This window comes from Eumetopias jubatus, unplaced genomic scaffold (genome assembly GCF_037043125.1).
Source record: "Eumetopias jubatus isolate StellerSeaLion01/CBP00866 unplaced genomic scaffold, mEumJub1_p1.0 scaffold_2, whole genome shotgun sequence".
Taxonomy (NCBI): domain Eukaryota; kingdom Metazoa; phylum Chordata; class Mammalia; order Carnivora; family Otariidae; genus Eumetopias; species Eumetopias jubatus.
Genome location: NW_028274808.1, coordinates 195,912,706 through 195,927,852, shown reverse-complemented (window position 1 = coordinate 195,927,852; position 15,147 = coordinate 195,912,706). Strand labels below are relative to the sequence as shown.

Genomic DNA, 15,147 nt, shown 5'->3' with positions numbered 1-15,147 from the left:
GAAAACTAAAAATAATACATCGAAACAAACCTTGTTCAGGAATTTCTATTTAAAAGACGGATGCGTGAGGGGCACCTGGGTGGCTCCATTGGTAGAGCATGCAATTCTTGATTTCAGGGACGTGAGTTCAAGCCCCATGTTGGGCTTGGTGCCTACTTAAAAAACAAAAAGATGAGTGTGTGAGATCTGTGATATCTGTTTGGGCTAAAGTTGTAAGAAATGAAAAAAAAAGCTACTTTTTAAATGATTATCATTCCAGGGTGGTCCACAATCCTTAAGTATAATAAATTTAAATGGTCTTGAGATATTTTAACTGAAGTGCAAAATCAGATATGGATAGGGGCCAAATGGAATAGAAGGGAAGGCTGGCCCCAGACTTGGCTTTTCCAAGTTCTCAAGTCCTGGGAAGTTTTTCCTTGGGTCAAAGCCCTAGCTTCTGCGGCTTCTAAGGGAAATACAACCCCCCTTTGCCTTCTCAAAAAAGGAAAAGTAGTTGGTTCTTTAGCCTGGTGGATGGGTTAGCCTGGTTGATGGGTATTAAGGAGGGCACGTCTTGAATGGAGCACTGGGTGTTATACACAAACAATGAATCATGGAACACTGCATCAAAAACTAATGATGTACCGTATGGTGACTAACATAACATAATAATAAAAAAAAGAGGTTTATGATCATAAATTTAACTGTTCTCAATTTGGGGCAAGTGGGGAAAAAGTCAGCTCTTAAAGAGAAGGAGTTGAGAAAGAACCACAGGGTGGCCAGCTGCCTGAGAAATCAGTGCTCCACCACCAGGAGCATGGAGCCCAGAGTGCCCTGGGGGACAGGTGAGGGGGTGGGGGCAGCTGGCCCTTGGAGCTGGCACCAAGGAACAAAGGAACAGTGTGAGTCTCCACCAGAGCCCCCAGGAGCTGTGTCTTCACCTTCCTTTGATGGGCGGAGCCGGTGGGATCAGCCCAGATGCAGGGAAGCCAGAGGAAGCTCACAGAGAGATGGGGAGGGAATCAAAAGATGTTTGGTGGGGAATAAAGCATTGGTGGGCTGCAGGGAACAAACCTGCTTGCACGTGTGTCCTTGGCCAAAGTCAGAAATAGAACCACCTGATAAAAAGGTATTATCGGATCTGGGAGTGGGTGGGAGCAGGGACTGCAGGGAAACGGGCTCCAGGGAAAAACTGCCTGTGTGCTTGGGGTGGTCCTCCCTGCCCCTCCCGTGAGCAAGAGCCCTCAGAACCAGGGGAGCCCCCACATGTACATGCATGCTTCCTCTCAAGGCAACAGGTTACAGAAGCGCCTTCTCGAATGATGACATAGGCACCAAATATGAAAAGCTACTCAACCGAAATCATAATTTCTCAGCTCTAGCGGGTGCTGCCGGCTTGGATGGGGCCCTGGCAGCTGCTTGCCACCCCCCCCCCCCCGCCCCAGGAGTTTGGGGGCCAAAGGAGAAATCCGGTTCCTCTTTTGCTTCATGTGGCCCCTCCCCTATGCCAAGGGCAGGCCTTCAAAATTCACATGGCGTTCTCTCGGTATGTGTGTTTGTGTCCAAATTCCCCCCTTTTATTTTTTTTAATGTTTAAAAAAGATTTTATTCATTTGACAGAGAGAGAGTACAAGTAAGGGGAGCGGGAGAGGGAGAAGCAGACTCCCCGACGTGGGGCTCGATCCCAGGACCCTGGAATCGTGACCTGAGCTGAAGACGGACACTTAACCGACTGGGCCACCCAGGTGCCCCCAAATTCCCCCCTTCTAATAAGGATGACGATCACAGAGGATTAGTGGTCCCCTTATTCCAGAGTGGTCTTATCTTAGCAAATCACATCTGTAATGACTACATTCTGAGGTACTGGGAGTTAGAGCTTCAACATATAAACTTTGTAAGGATGACAAATTCAACCCATAATAATAATTATGGGTACCTGCTTTATGCCAAGTGCTGTGAATTACTGTATAATTCTCATGATAAGACCTGTTGAGGTAGAGATTTGTATTATCTCCACTTTCCCTTAGGGAAAACAGGAACTCAGAAAGGTTAAGTAACTGGCCTGAGGTGACCCAGCTACTGAGCTGAGGGCCACGAGACCACAGAGTCCAAACACCCCACCGCCCTGCTTTGTTGCCCGGACCCACTTTCTCATCCAACAGATCCAGGGTCTTAAGATGAAGCTGTGAACTCTAAAGGTTTTGATTCTGGGTTTGTTCTGGAAGCAGAGCAGGTGGTGGAAACCAGCAGGATTTTTTTTTTTTTTTAACTTCAACACTATGGCCAAGTCCATTCCTGACAACCACACAAACTTACCGTGAAGAATAAGGAGCAAGAAGGACTTTCGTGAATTCCATTTCCCCCGATTTGAAAAAGCAGTGTCTCCACTTCTTGAAGGAATGAGGCTCATGCTCCACAAGCTGCTGCTGACCCAGGTCGCAGCTGCTGCTGACCCAGGTCGCAGCCGCTGCTCGGGCTCGTGGGGCCTGGGTGACCCTCGGTGAAAGTTCACTCGGAGACTTAATGCCGCGCCGAGAAAGTCAGTTTTGAAAAACAGCTGTTTCTGCAAGATGCAGTCATTTACAGCTACCCAAGCCGATGAGCAATGCCAGGAGCCAAAGTTAATTGCCAATCAAATGAACAAAAAAGTCTTTCTCAAGTTTTTTAGGTCCCAATGCCATTTTAACAGACTGTCAAAATCTTCGGAAGAAGAAAACAAATTGGGAAGTCCTTTTTGACAGGCGGCAGGCTCACCGGGTTGGATGAAACAGTGTCCGTATCTTTGGAAGCAAGGGAATAAAAACTTTGGAAGGGCCATGGGATTTACTGCGTATTGACTGTCAGCTATGCTGCAGTGGGCCTTCCTGCACTTCGAGGTTGGCTTCCACAACAGTTCTGGAAGGCAGTAGATTCGTCTCCTGGGGCTGCGTCACCACAAACACAGTGGTTGAAAGAAACACAATCTCCTACAGCTCTGAGGATAGAAGTCTAAAACAGGTCTCAGGGGGCAAAAATCACAGCGGTTGGCAGGGCTGTGATCCTTCTGGGGGCTCTAGGCTTTGTTCCTTGTTCCTCTAGGCTCTGTTCCTTGCCTGTCCAGCTTCCGGAGGCCACCTGCTTGCCTCGTGGCTCCTTCCTCCAACAAAGCCAGCAACTGCCACTCCAACCTCTGCTTTTACTCCCACATCTCCTTCTCTGACTCTGGCCCCTGCCTCTCTCTTTCACTTTGAAGGACCCTAGTGATGACACTGGGCCACCTGGTTGATCCAGGATAACCTCCCTATCTCCAGATCCTTAACGTCTTCACGCCTGCAAAGCCTCTTTTGCTGTGTAAGGTGACATACTCGTGCTTCCAAGAATCAGGACGGGGACACTGGGAGACCAGGATTCTGCTTACCACAGGTAGGCCTGGTTATGTCCACTTTAAAGACGACAAGTAAATTCAGGGATGTTGGGCAATTTTCGCCAGGCCACTCAGCTAGTAGGTGGGTGGTTGGGATTTGAATTCAAAGGTGCCAGCCCCGCAGCCTCAGCTCTTTCTCCCCGGAAACACATTGTTCCATCTCAGACTCCCAGCCTCACATTGGAGTTAATCTCGAGGTACTCCGGGGATGAGGGTGAAGGCTACCATGTTAAGAACTACTCCCAGTGGACTATTCTGCATCTCCAGTTCCTGTAGATGAAACAGCGGGAGGGGTGCAGATGACCGGGGCCGTGTGCATGGGACCAGTGGACAGACTCCCCAGTGCACTGCCCTTGGCTTCACCTGACTAACGACTGCTGGACCTTCAGTGCTCGCCTTCCTGGGCCCTCTTCCAGGAAGCCCTCCCAGGAGAGTTCATCCCAGGGTTGCACGTGGTACATGTCTCTTTCTGGCTCTTTCTCTCTAGAACAAGACAACTTCACTGGTGACCTCCTGGCACAAGCAGGGTATGGGTGTAGAATGAACGCAGGCATGAATGAATGACGCCTCCAGGAGCGCTATGAAGCCGCTGCTCCCCAAAGTGGGCCCACACGGAGGTCCCTGCTTCTCTAGAATGCACGTGCCAGGTGACCGTGGTCCATCATGCTCCACACTTGAAGGCGGCAGCAGGCCGACTCCCCGTCTGAGTTTACAAAAGTCCCCTCTATGGGCAAGGACAGTGCCCTTTTATTTATTTATTTGAGCGAGAGAGTGTGCATGAGCTGGGGTGGGGGAGGGGCAGAGGGAGAGCACCTCAGGCAGAGTCCCTGCTGAGCGTGGAGCCCCATGTGTGGCTCAATCCCAGGACCCCGAGATCATGATCTGAGCTGAAATCAAGAGTCTGATGCTCAACTGACTGAGCCACCCAGGCAAGGGGCAGTGTCCTTATTACTGAAATGGGGAAATTGAGGCAGAGACCTGTTGAATATCTTCCCCAGGGTCACGCAGCTCAAAAGGGACGGAGCAGGGATCAGAATCCAGGCGGTGTGGCTCTGCCATCCAAGCTCCGAGGGGACACGCTCAAGAGCCCCTCCCCGCAGACAGCGGTGAGAGAAATGACCATAGAGCCAATTTCTGAAGAGCCACAGAGCCTGCACGGCTGGTGTTCGGTCACAGGGGCGATGACCAGCATGCACTTACACTTCAACAAAACATGTCTCAGACAAGAAAGAAGGAAAGTAAAACGGAAAGCAAGTCTGGCACAAGGTCATGTGAACAAAAGCAGGGTGACTACTGCGTAAGAACAGAACACACCTGCGCACAGAAAAGCCAAGGGGAGATTTTGCCAAATGTATGTATGTTTGTAGATTTCTTCCTCGGTTCTTCCTGCTTTTCTGAATTGTACACATGCACCCTAATGAGCTCGTGATGATTCCTTACAACAACAAAATACTTTACCGACCCCCAGCCCCCAAACAAACCCTGTTGTTCCCCACCATTTCCATTCCAGACTGTGCGTTTCCATGGATCAACGTAAGCATGCATAGCCACATCGGGGGTGTGGGGCGTAACTCAAAACCAGAATTTTGTGAAACTCCCAGATTGTGAAATGGTGAGATATTTTCCTCTAACAAAAAGACAGTGAGTGAAAGGAGGAGACACACATCAGTCCTCAACACTTTCCTGACACCCATCTTTAGAAGCATCTTGTTAGAATGACCCATTATGAGCAAGGAGCAAAATAGAGCGTTCTGTTGAAGGCGAGTCAGAAATGGGACTGGAAGTCTCTGCATGTCTGCACTGCATCGATCCCGTCAGCAGAATTTGGTGCGAGAGAGGAAATAAATGAGCTCCTCCGTGAAGGTCTGAGAACCTCACTCTGATTCTACCCTCCCCTCTATCCTTTGGAAAGGAGCCCCGTCACGGATGGTTTGCCTACAGTGTGAGGCAGAGACCACATACCTACAAGGTAGAAGAGAATCAGACGTCTAAAAGGGGAAACTGAAGCTCACAGAGGTTGAGAGCATTGTCCAGCATCTCACGGCCAAACAATTCTGGAGCCACGATTCAAATCTCGTCTGGTCTGATGGCCCCAACCTGTGCAGTTTCTGCGAAATTCTGAAGTCCCCTAACTCCCTCCCTGCAGCATGTTGATTGTGCATCTTTGAGGCTGAGAAAGGAGGATGAACTCTGTGTCTTCCTTTGGACACTCTTGCTTACTATTAAAGTCACGCTCTGTTACACCGATCGACCGGAATGTCCTCTCTCCTTTCCTTTGCCTGCAAACTCCTACATATTTGGGGTAGAAAGATGACAGCTAATGGTTTGGAAATATTTTAAAGTCATGGCAATGGGCCTTAGGCTCACAGGGACACTGATCTGGACCCCCCGGGAGAAGTTGCCCTTTTTACTGGGTGCTCGATCATCTGTGACCAGGTGAGCGTTCAAAGGAGGGAGCTATTTATGAAAAGAAAGACAATAGGAGAGCAAAATATAGATAATATTCTCCAGATGGGTGAAACATCTTAAAATTCAGACACCTATGGAGCGACAAAGGACATGCTCCTTTAAAGGCAAGCATGCTTGCTGCCTGGGGGGCCCCGTGGCGTTGTTCACCCCACTATGACGTTCTCAGGAATAACCCTCAGTTTACTTACGGAGAAGATGGCGGCCAAAGTCTCGATGCCACCGGTGCTCAAGGTGATGTATGGGATCTTTTCTGGTGAGATCCCAGCTTTTCCAAAGATGCTATTGGTGTAGAACCAAATCTATAATGCAGGAAAGAAAAACAAGGGAGAGTCGGTGAAAGGCATCTATTCCCCAAATTAAATTCAGGTGCAAGGTGGTCTCTGAGATTTGCTGCTACATCCAGCATGGAGCTGTGTGCTGTGGCCAACTATTTGTTTCCTTCCTTTTCTCACCTTTGCCCCTTCTTCATTACTAACAGAACTACGGTACTGGGAGCAACACATGCTGAGCTAATTGTGGCGATGAGATAGGAACAGAAATCTCTTTAAAATAAGCTTTCCACCAACGAGGTGTGGTCCCATTTTTTGCCCTTCCTCCTTTCTGCTGTCAGGATGGTGAACATGATGCTGGAGCTTCAGCAGCCCTCTTGGATCACTAGGCGACCTCAGGACAGCATGGTAGCCCCCACGGTAACTTTGCGAGAAACTGAAAAGGTTCCTGATCTACAAGACAATTTACTGTCATCCACTAGAAAACTGTTACAATAAATCTATAGTGGGGACAAGGTGAATGATGTCCTGAGGGTCGTGCAACACACAGCCTGCACAACTACGCATAGAGCCCCTGCTTCGGGATGGAAGCCACCTGTTCATAAGCTGGAGCAAGAAGTTGGAAGGAGCCTGTGTCCCTGCTCACTAGAGTGATTCTATAACTCATTAACCAAACCTGGGCACCTTTGAGAGTGTTAATAATTAGTTCGGAACAAGAGGCATAAATCTGGATTGCCCTGGGCAAACCAGGATGTGTGGTCCTGGGACTGCTGTACCGCCCTGCCCAGTTTCCCTCAATGTCAAGTTAGGTCAGTGTGGAGGTTTCTGCCACTTGAGACCAAACCTAACCCTAATGACACTCATGGGGCATCGGGCAATCACTGACTGCAGGTTGGAGACCTGGCTCCATGTTGAACTGGCTGTGTGACCTCAAGTAATTCACTCTGTCCTGCCACGCCCCTCCTGTGGAGTGTCCGGACTGGGTAAGAATTGTCACTATTTACTTAAAATTTCGGGTCCATAGGCTGGACACGAGTCATTTGTGTCCTCCCAATCCCAGCCATTTTCTTAAAGAGCACGAATTTGTTAAATATAGAAAACCAAGCTGTCCTTTACATGACATCTGACGAGGAAACCCGCCACCTTCGGGGGCCTTGGAGGCATTTACACCCTGATCGTTATTAAGCAGAAACATTAGAGCTCGTTGCTTATAACTTGTCAGGCCCAACGGTGGCTGGTCATGCTCTTTGCATTTGGCTCTTACTTCACTTTTGGAAAAAGCTCTCATTTCTACAAATTTGTCTTGTTACCGGCATTTGTTTAGCAAAATGTTTTTCATGCACTTGGGGGGGAAGATCCAATTTAGGAACTATACATATCTACAGATGGCCTATCTTTTAGCGAGGGGAGTATCTTCATAAAGTTATAGGCACACTCAGAGGCCAGTAAAAACGACTGCATGTATTTCTGTGAGCTTGTGGGCACTGATGCATCTCTCGGCAAAATGCGTTTTAAGGTTCTCCTAAGACAAAGATCCTCTTGCCCAGTGTCTGGCCCACATTTGACTGAGCTGATAGATTAGAATTTTTAGATTCTACCTTTGCTTCCACATTCACCGAGTACAGAAGTGGCTCCTGATTAATTCATTCTTAGGGCTGTGACAGAAGCTAAAATTGTTCCAGAAAACCCCAATCTTCACCAGATTTGTTTGTATAATCTCCTCCCCTTTGGAAAGTAACTGTGATCTTCAGAGTTGGATCAAAGGGGCTTAAACGCCTTTCTTAACCTTTACCCAGATTCACTGATTTTTAATAGCCAAGGCTCTCTGGGCCCCTTCCATCCCCCAGAATACTCTGCTGCCTCCGTCTGAACCCAGGGCTGCCAGCCCCTGGTTGATTCCACGGGGTACGTGCTCTCCTGTGGGAGATGTGCGTGCCCTGGCCTCCCCCTGTGGCCTCCTTCCTGCTCCTCACACCCCCTGCAATCTTCCCTGCTTCAAATTCTTCCTGAAACCCCAAGGTTAAAGAAGAAGGTCGCACTGCATAAAATTACATGCTCATTGGGGGGGGGGGTTGCTTACGAAAGTGGCTCTGGAGTCATTTCATAGTAAATGCATTTATCCCTCGAGAGGCAGAAATCAGCCCTTTGGACCATCTCCCCCATTCCAGGGCTTGCGAGGAGGTCCTGCTGGGCTGCTCCCAGGAGGGAGTGGGGGGAGGAGGCCTGCCCATCACACAAATTGCCTGTCTCCTTCTGCCGGCTCCAGAAGCCATTTCTCTCCGGCTGAGGCATCTTATAGAGCAGGTGGGTAACGGCCTCTGCCTCTGTCCCACTGAGGCTTACGTGATCTGGCAGTTCGAGGGCGTTATACACCATGGAAGCACCGGGAAAAGGTGGGGTGTGTCCTGCAGCAAACCCGCCCCGAGGAGTATGCTTTGTGTTGGATCTCATCCATGACACCATCACGCTCTCAGGTTGCCGATAGTCTCCTCCCTTGGGGACGGACGGCGGACTGGAAGGAGCCACAGTTTGGAGGCGTGAACACCTGATTCCAACCCCAGGGCTGCCTCTGGGGAACTGTGGGTCTGTAGGCAAGGGACTACATGTATCTAAAGAAGGTAAAAAAAAAAAAAAATCTGTCTTTCAGGGTGGTTGTAAAAATGTTTAAAGTGACAAAGTAAACCATCTTTAAAAGATTTTATTTATTTTAGAGAGAGAGTGAGCTCGTGTGCAAGTGTGAGTGGGGGGGGCAGAGGGGGAGGGAGAGGGACAAGCAGACTCCACACTGAGCGTGGGGCCCGATCTCAAGACCTTGAGACCATGACATGAGTCAGGCCCTTAACCCACTGAGCCACCCAGGTGCCCCAAGCATCTTTTATAGAATTGGTACATAACAAATGGAGGGGTATCATTCTAGAAGATTTCCATCTCTCTACTGAGACACCATGGCTCTTTGGTAAAGGAAAATGTCAGTTATGCACATGCGTTGTGGAGGAAGGCCCTCTGGGGCTGCTTCTCAGCCTGCTTCTTGACTGCCTGCCTCCAGTGCCCCAAAGCCCTCCTTCCTAACTCCTGACACAGTGTGTTAGAGACCTAGCATAACACGCGTCATCATTTTCAACTCTCTCAACAGCTTGTGAAGGTGACATTGCCTTAGGATCAGAGAGACCACACATAGCCGGTGAGGCCAAGCAGGGTGCAGACCCAGGCCTGTCTGCTTCCGGCCCCATGGTTCTTCCGCTGCTCGGGCTATGCTGGGGCTGTCTGTGCCCCTGACTGACTGGAGATTCCTCTTCCATCCATCATCTGCACCCCGCCCTCCCCGCCGCCGTAACCAGGAGGCTCCTCGCTGGTGAGAGACAGAACATTCGCACAAAAGTCTGACTTTCATGCAAAGGACAAACTGCTCAGGAGGAAGACAGTTGCAGAAAATAAGGCATTTTAAGTGACAGGTCTAATTTTGGAGGAGGGAATGTGAAAGTCATTGTGAGAAGGAGAAAAAACAACCCCACACTGATAAGGAATTTAGAAACCACTAAATGTTAAATCCAACTTCTGCTTGATTTCTAAGGTATGCAGAAACTATTCATCGACTTCTTAGCGAAAATGCACTGGGCAATATGTAATGTTCACTTAATATGGTGAAGGTCACCTGGGGATAGTTGTCCCCCCAGGGCACACTTGGCAACGTCCGAAGACGTTTTTGGTTGTCACAGCCGGTGGCGTAGCCTACTGTCATCTGGCGGCTGCAGCCAGGGTGCTGTGAAACGTGCTATTGTACGCAGGACAGCCCCCGTGACAAGGGATTCTCTGGCCCCACATGTGCATAGCGCTGAGGCTGAGAATGGCTGGGTTAGTGCAGGCACCTGGGCCTTAGAGGAAGTCTGGCCAAGCCTGGGCGGGTGCTCCGGGGCAGGAGCCCAAACAATTTCTGGGACAATTAACGGAGGAAAGCAAGTTTTAAAGGGCATTTGAAGTTTTTCATCTGGTAGACAGCACTCCTCCTTGTCTCGTGCATTATTTGAACCGAGAGGCAAGAGGCGCTGGGGGGAACTGGACCGAAGCACAGGGCTCTGATGCTGAGGTGGCTGCCAACCAGTGTTTGTCCTTTTGTAGGTAAAAGAGAGGGTGTAAGACTTGTCCTATTGGCTGCCTAGGGATGACCTTGGGACACAGCCCAGTGACACATATGGGGATGCTCAAAGGGGGCCTTAGGGACCCTCCCTGCTCAGGGCTCAAGCGGCCAGACCTTGTGGCCAAATGGCTGGGGCTCAAATCCCCTTTCTACCATTTGTAGCTGTGTGACCTAGGGAAAGTCTCTTAACGTCTCTGTGCCTAACAGTGGTGTCTAACTCACAGGACAGACACGGGGACAACTTCTGGCTCATGTTAGGTGCTAAATGAATGTTTGCTTTATTATTATTACAGCTGAGCAGACAGAGGCTGGGTGAGGGTAGTGATTGGCCTAGGCTTCCCACTGCAGGCTTGTGGTCACAGTGAGACAGACAGTCAGGCCTCTGGATAAGGGTCCAGAGCTTTTTGCTCCATGTCAAGTTAAGCATGCCAAGCGGGAAATATTACTTCTGACTTAAAGATTAAAAATAATCCTAAACAAACAATAAATAGAAGGAGACTACCTCAACATAATAAAGGCCATACATGACAAGCCCAGAGCTAACATCATACTCAGCTAATATCATATCATAATATCATCATACTCATCAAACTGAAAGCTTTTCCTCTAACATCAGAAACAAGACAATGATGCCCACTCTCACCACTTCTAGTCAATGCAGTACTGGAAGTCCTAGCCAATGCAATTAGACAAGAAAAGGAAAGAAAAGTCACCCAAAGCAGAAAGGAAGAAGTAAAATCATCACTATTTGCAAATGACATGATCTTAAATGTAGAAAACCCTGAAGATAGTGTGTGCGCGTGCGCGCACACGCGCGCACACACACACACACGCACACACACACATTGTTGGAACTAATAAATTCGGTAAAGTTGCAGGATACAGAATCAACATACAAAAATCAGTTGTGTTTTGGGTGCCTGGGTGGCTCAGTCGTTAAGCGTCTGCCTTCAGCTCAGATCATGATCCCAGGGTCCTGGGATTGAGCCCTGCATCAGGCTCCCTGCTCAGCGGGAAGCCTGCTTCTCCCTCTCCCACTCCCCCTGCTTGTGTTCCCTCTCTTGCTGTGTCTCTCTTTGTCTCTGTCAAATAAATAAATGAGAAAATAAAAATCTTTAAAAAATAAAGAAAAAAACAAAAATCAGTTGTGTTTCTATATACTAACAATGAACCATCTGAAAGGGAAATTATGAAAATAATTGTATTTACAATAGCATAAAAAAATACTTGGGAATAAAGTTAGCTAAGGCAATGAAAGACTTTTGCACTGAAAACTAAAAAACACTAAGGAAATAAATTAAATACACAAATAAAGGGAAAAATATTCCGTTCATAGTTTAGGAGATTTAATATTATTAAAATGGCCACACTACCCAAAATGATCTACAGATTCAATGCCATCCCTATTAAAATCCCAATGGCATATTTTCCAGAAATAGAAAAAAAATCCTAAAATTTGTCTGGAACCATATCTTTAAAAAGAACAAAACTGAAGGCATCCTATTTCCTCTTTTCAAAATATATTACAAAGCAACAGTAATTAAAACAGTGTGATACTGACATAAAGACAGACATATAAACTAAGGAAACAGAATAGAGATACCAGAAATAAACCCATATGTGGTCCACTAATTGCCAAAGGGTGCCAAGAATATTCAATGGGGAAAGGATAGTCTGGCAAATGGTGTTGGAGAAATTGGATACCCACATCCAAAGGAATGAAAATGGATGCTAATCTTCACTCAAAATGGATTAAGATTTTAAACACAAGAACTGGAAAAATCCTAGAAGAAAACATAGGAGAAAAACTTTGTAACATTGTTCTTGGCAATGATTTTTTTTTTTTTGGAGACGACAACAAAAGCAAAAATCAACAAGTGTGACTACATCAGACTAAAAAGTTTCTTCACAGCGAAAAAAAATAATCGACAGAGTGGAAAGGCAATCTACAGCATGGGAGAAAATATTGGCAAACCATATATCTGATAAGGGGTTAATCACCAAAATATATAAGGAACTCCTACATCTCAATAGCAAAACAAAATAAGATAAAACAAAACCCCCGAAAGCCTCCAAACAACTCCATTAAAAAATGGGCAAAGGACTTGAACAGACATTTCCCAAAGAAGACCTACAAATGGCCAACAGACACACATGAAAAGACACTTGACATCACTCATCAGAGAAACGCAAATCGAAACCACAGCAAGATATCAATCACCTCACACCTGCTAGGATGTCTATTATGAAAAAAAAAGTGCTGGTGAGGATGTGGAAGAATTAGATCCCTTGCACACTGTCAGTGGGAATGCAAACTGGTGCAGCCACTCTGGAAAATGGTATGAAGATTCCTCAAAAAATCAGAACTGCAATATGAGTCAGCAACCTGCTTCTGGGTTTTTATCCAGATCGAAATCAGGATCTCGAAGAGTTATCTGCACTCCCATGTTCAATGCAGCAATATTCACAGTAGCCAAGGTGTGGAAATATCCTAAATGTTTGTCGGTGGACTAATGGATAAAGAGAATGTGGTATGTGGACGCATGATGGAATATTATCCGGCCTTGAAAAGGAAGGATATCCTGCAGCATGTGACCGCATGGATGAACCTGGTGGACACCATGCCGAGGGAAAAAGCTGATCACCAATACTGTACGCTTGCACTTTCATGAAGTAGCTAAAGTAGCCAAACTCACAGAAGCAGGGAGCGGAGTGGTGGTTGCTAGGGGTTGTGGGAGGAGGAAGTGGGGGGCTGCCAATCAACAGGTGCAAAGTTTCAGTGAAGCAAGATATATACGCTCTGCAGATGGGCTGTAGGACACCGTGTCTACAGTTCACAATCCGGCATTGTGCACCCGAACGTTTGTTAAGGAGGTAGATCTCACATTAAATGTGCTCATGACAATAGCAAAACAGATGAAAGGCAGTCACCAGGAGGAGGGTGGGGTACCTGCTAGCTAAGACCTCCCCAGGGCTGGCCCCTGGAGCCGACGAGATGGTTTCTCCCCATCCCATGCCGATGCAGTGGGGTTTACAGATACACCCTAGTGGGATTTATGTAGGAAGTTACATAGAGAATGCAAATTGGAAAATTATGTCCCAGGAGAGGAGAGAATTCTGTTTAGAAATGTCATGGTTCTCAATCCAAATGCCTCATTAAATACACATTCCGTATGTGGCTTTTACTACTCGAAATGTTAGCTCTAAGAAACGGATCTGCCCCCTCTCTACCTTCTCAGAACAGGGAGGGCGGCTTTGAGCCTGGAGGTGCAAAGAGGAGGAAAGGGCAGCCCCTGTCCAAGGCCATGCCCTTGGCCCAGGCCCCTCCTCCTCCTGCTGACTTTAACCAGACCAAGGAAAAAGGTAAAAACAAGTAAGTTGCAAGATGATTTCATTTCATCCCAATGTTTCCAAAAATAGAATCAAGAGTAGTTGAAATGCGGCAAGACACGATGGGTAGAACTTTCCATGCTGTCACCTTTCCCTCTCCGGACAGGGATGCCTCCCCTTCTATGTCACCTCCCCAAACATACCCCCAACGCCCTCCCTGCTGACTTTCAGCGGATGCCAGGCTCATGAGTGCAGAGGAGCTGTTTTGTCTGGGGCTCTGTGGAAGGTCCCCTTTAACCTCCTGTGCGCCCAGCCCCACTTCTCCTGAGCCGTGTAAGTCCCTCTACGCTGCCCCGCCAACTGGCTTGCGCACCTTTGTAAATGGGGAGCTTACCACTCCTTGAGGCCGACCCACTGTTTTTCTCAGAAGCAACAATGATAATGATCCTGAGTCTGTCTCCCTGGGATTCTTGGATTCTACCTTCAGGAGCCCCCAGGAGAGAAGGGGCAGCTGTGTCTATCAGAGGGTTGGGGAACTTCATGGAAGACCCCCCCACCGATATCCCTGCCCACATCAGCTCAGGCCCTGAAAATGTTTTCCTTTCAGGCCTGAGGTCTTCTTAGACCAAAGTTGCATGTTGAAATCAGCCCAACCGAGAGTACTTTTATTTAAATCATCTTTCACTGACAACTTCCTAATACCCATTTTAGTAAGAAATCTGAGTTTTAGGGATCAGAAATTATAATGGTAGGCAGCATTTATTAAGGCGCAACTGTGTAGCTGCTGCGTTGAACACTTTGCATGGATTATTTCTTTCAGTATTACGTCAGCCCATTTTACAGATGAGGAAACTGAGGATGGATCAGACTGTGGGATTGCCCGATGGCGCAGAGCTGGTGGAGGTCGCAGAGCTGGGACCGGATCCTGGTACTGAGGCCCAAGCCCTGCCCCACCCCGCCCTCCCCTCCCTCTAGTTCCTCCCTTTGCGCAGGGATGCTCACCGCATTGAGACCACAGAGCTGGTAGCAGGCCATGGTGGCGACCACAGTGAAGACCTGCCAGCGCACGAGGGGACTCCGGAGCAGCTCCAGCACGGACACCAGCTGGATGTTCCTCTGCACGCGGCTCTCCGTCAGGACCTCCTCCACCTCTCGGGAGACATCCTCTTTGCCCAGGAAAGTCTGGAAGGCTGCAAACAGGGGCAATCACAGATTTTTAGCATGGATCAGGATGTTTGCTGAGTCTGACGCTGGGCTCTGCGGGGATAGTCCCACCACCCAGACTCACACATTGTCAGGGAGATAGCTGGCAGGGGCCTTTGAAACCATGAAATTCCAAGCCTTTGTTTGGAAATAGGAAAACGGAGGCCCAGAGATGTGCGGTGACGTGCCCAAGGTCACCTGGTTGGCTAGGAGAAGAGCCAGGAGAGAACAGAAGTCTCCTGATTGCCCCCAGAGGGAAGAGGAGCATGTCCAGGTTTCAAGTCCCATTGCGATCACAGCGCATTGGTCCATTGTTTGTAACCATTCCTGCCTCACATGCCTCTGGTAGTAATGGAACG

General features: G+C 48.2%; 1 protein-coding gene across 4 annotated transcripts in view; it reads right to left on the bottom strand.

The window, feature by feature from the left end:
* Window positions 1–15,147, bottom strand: part of SLC2A9 (solute carrier family 2 member 9) — a 263,570-nt gene that overhangs the window by 78,710 nt on the left and 169,713 nt on the right. For all 4 annotated transcript variants that reach the window (XR_015767801.1, XM_028089207.2, XM_028089200.2 and 1 more), the window contains 2 exons: window positions 14,588–14,775; window positions 6,040–6,150 (listed from right to left, as the gene is read on the bottom strand). Coding sequence is in view for 3 of the 4 variants with exons in the window: in XM_028089207.2 (XP_027945008.1) it covers window positions 6,040–6,150; window positions 14,588–14,775 (299 nt within the window). In the remaining variant the exon portion in view is untranslated. The remainder of the gene's footprint in view (window positions 1–6,039; window positions 6,151–14,587; window positions 14,776–15,147) is intronic.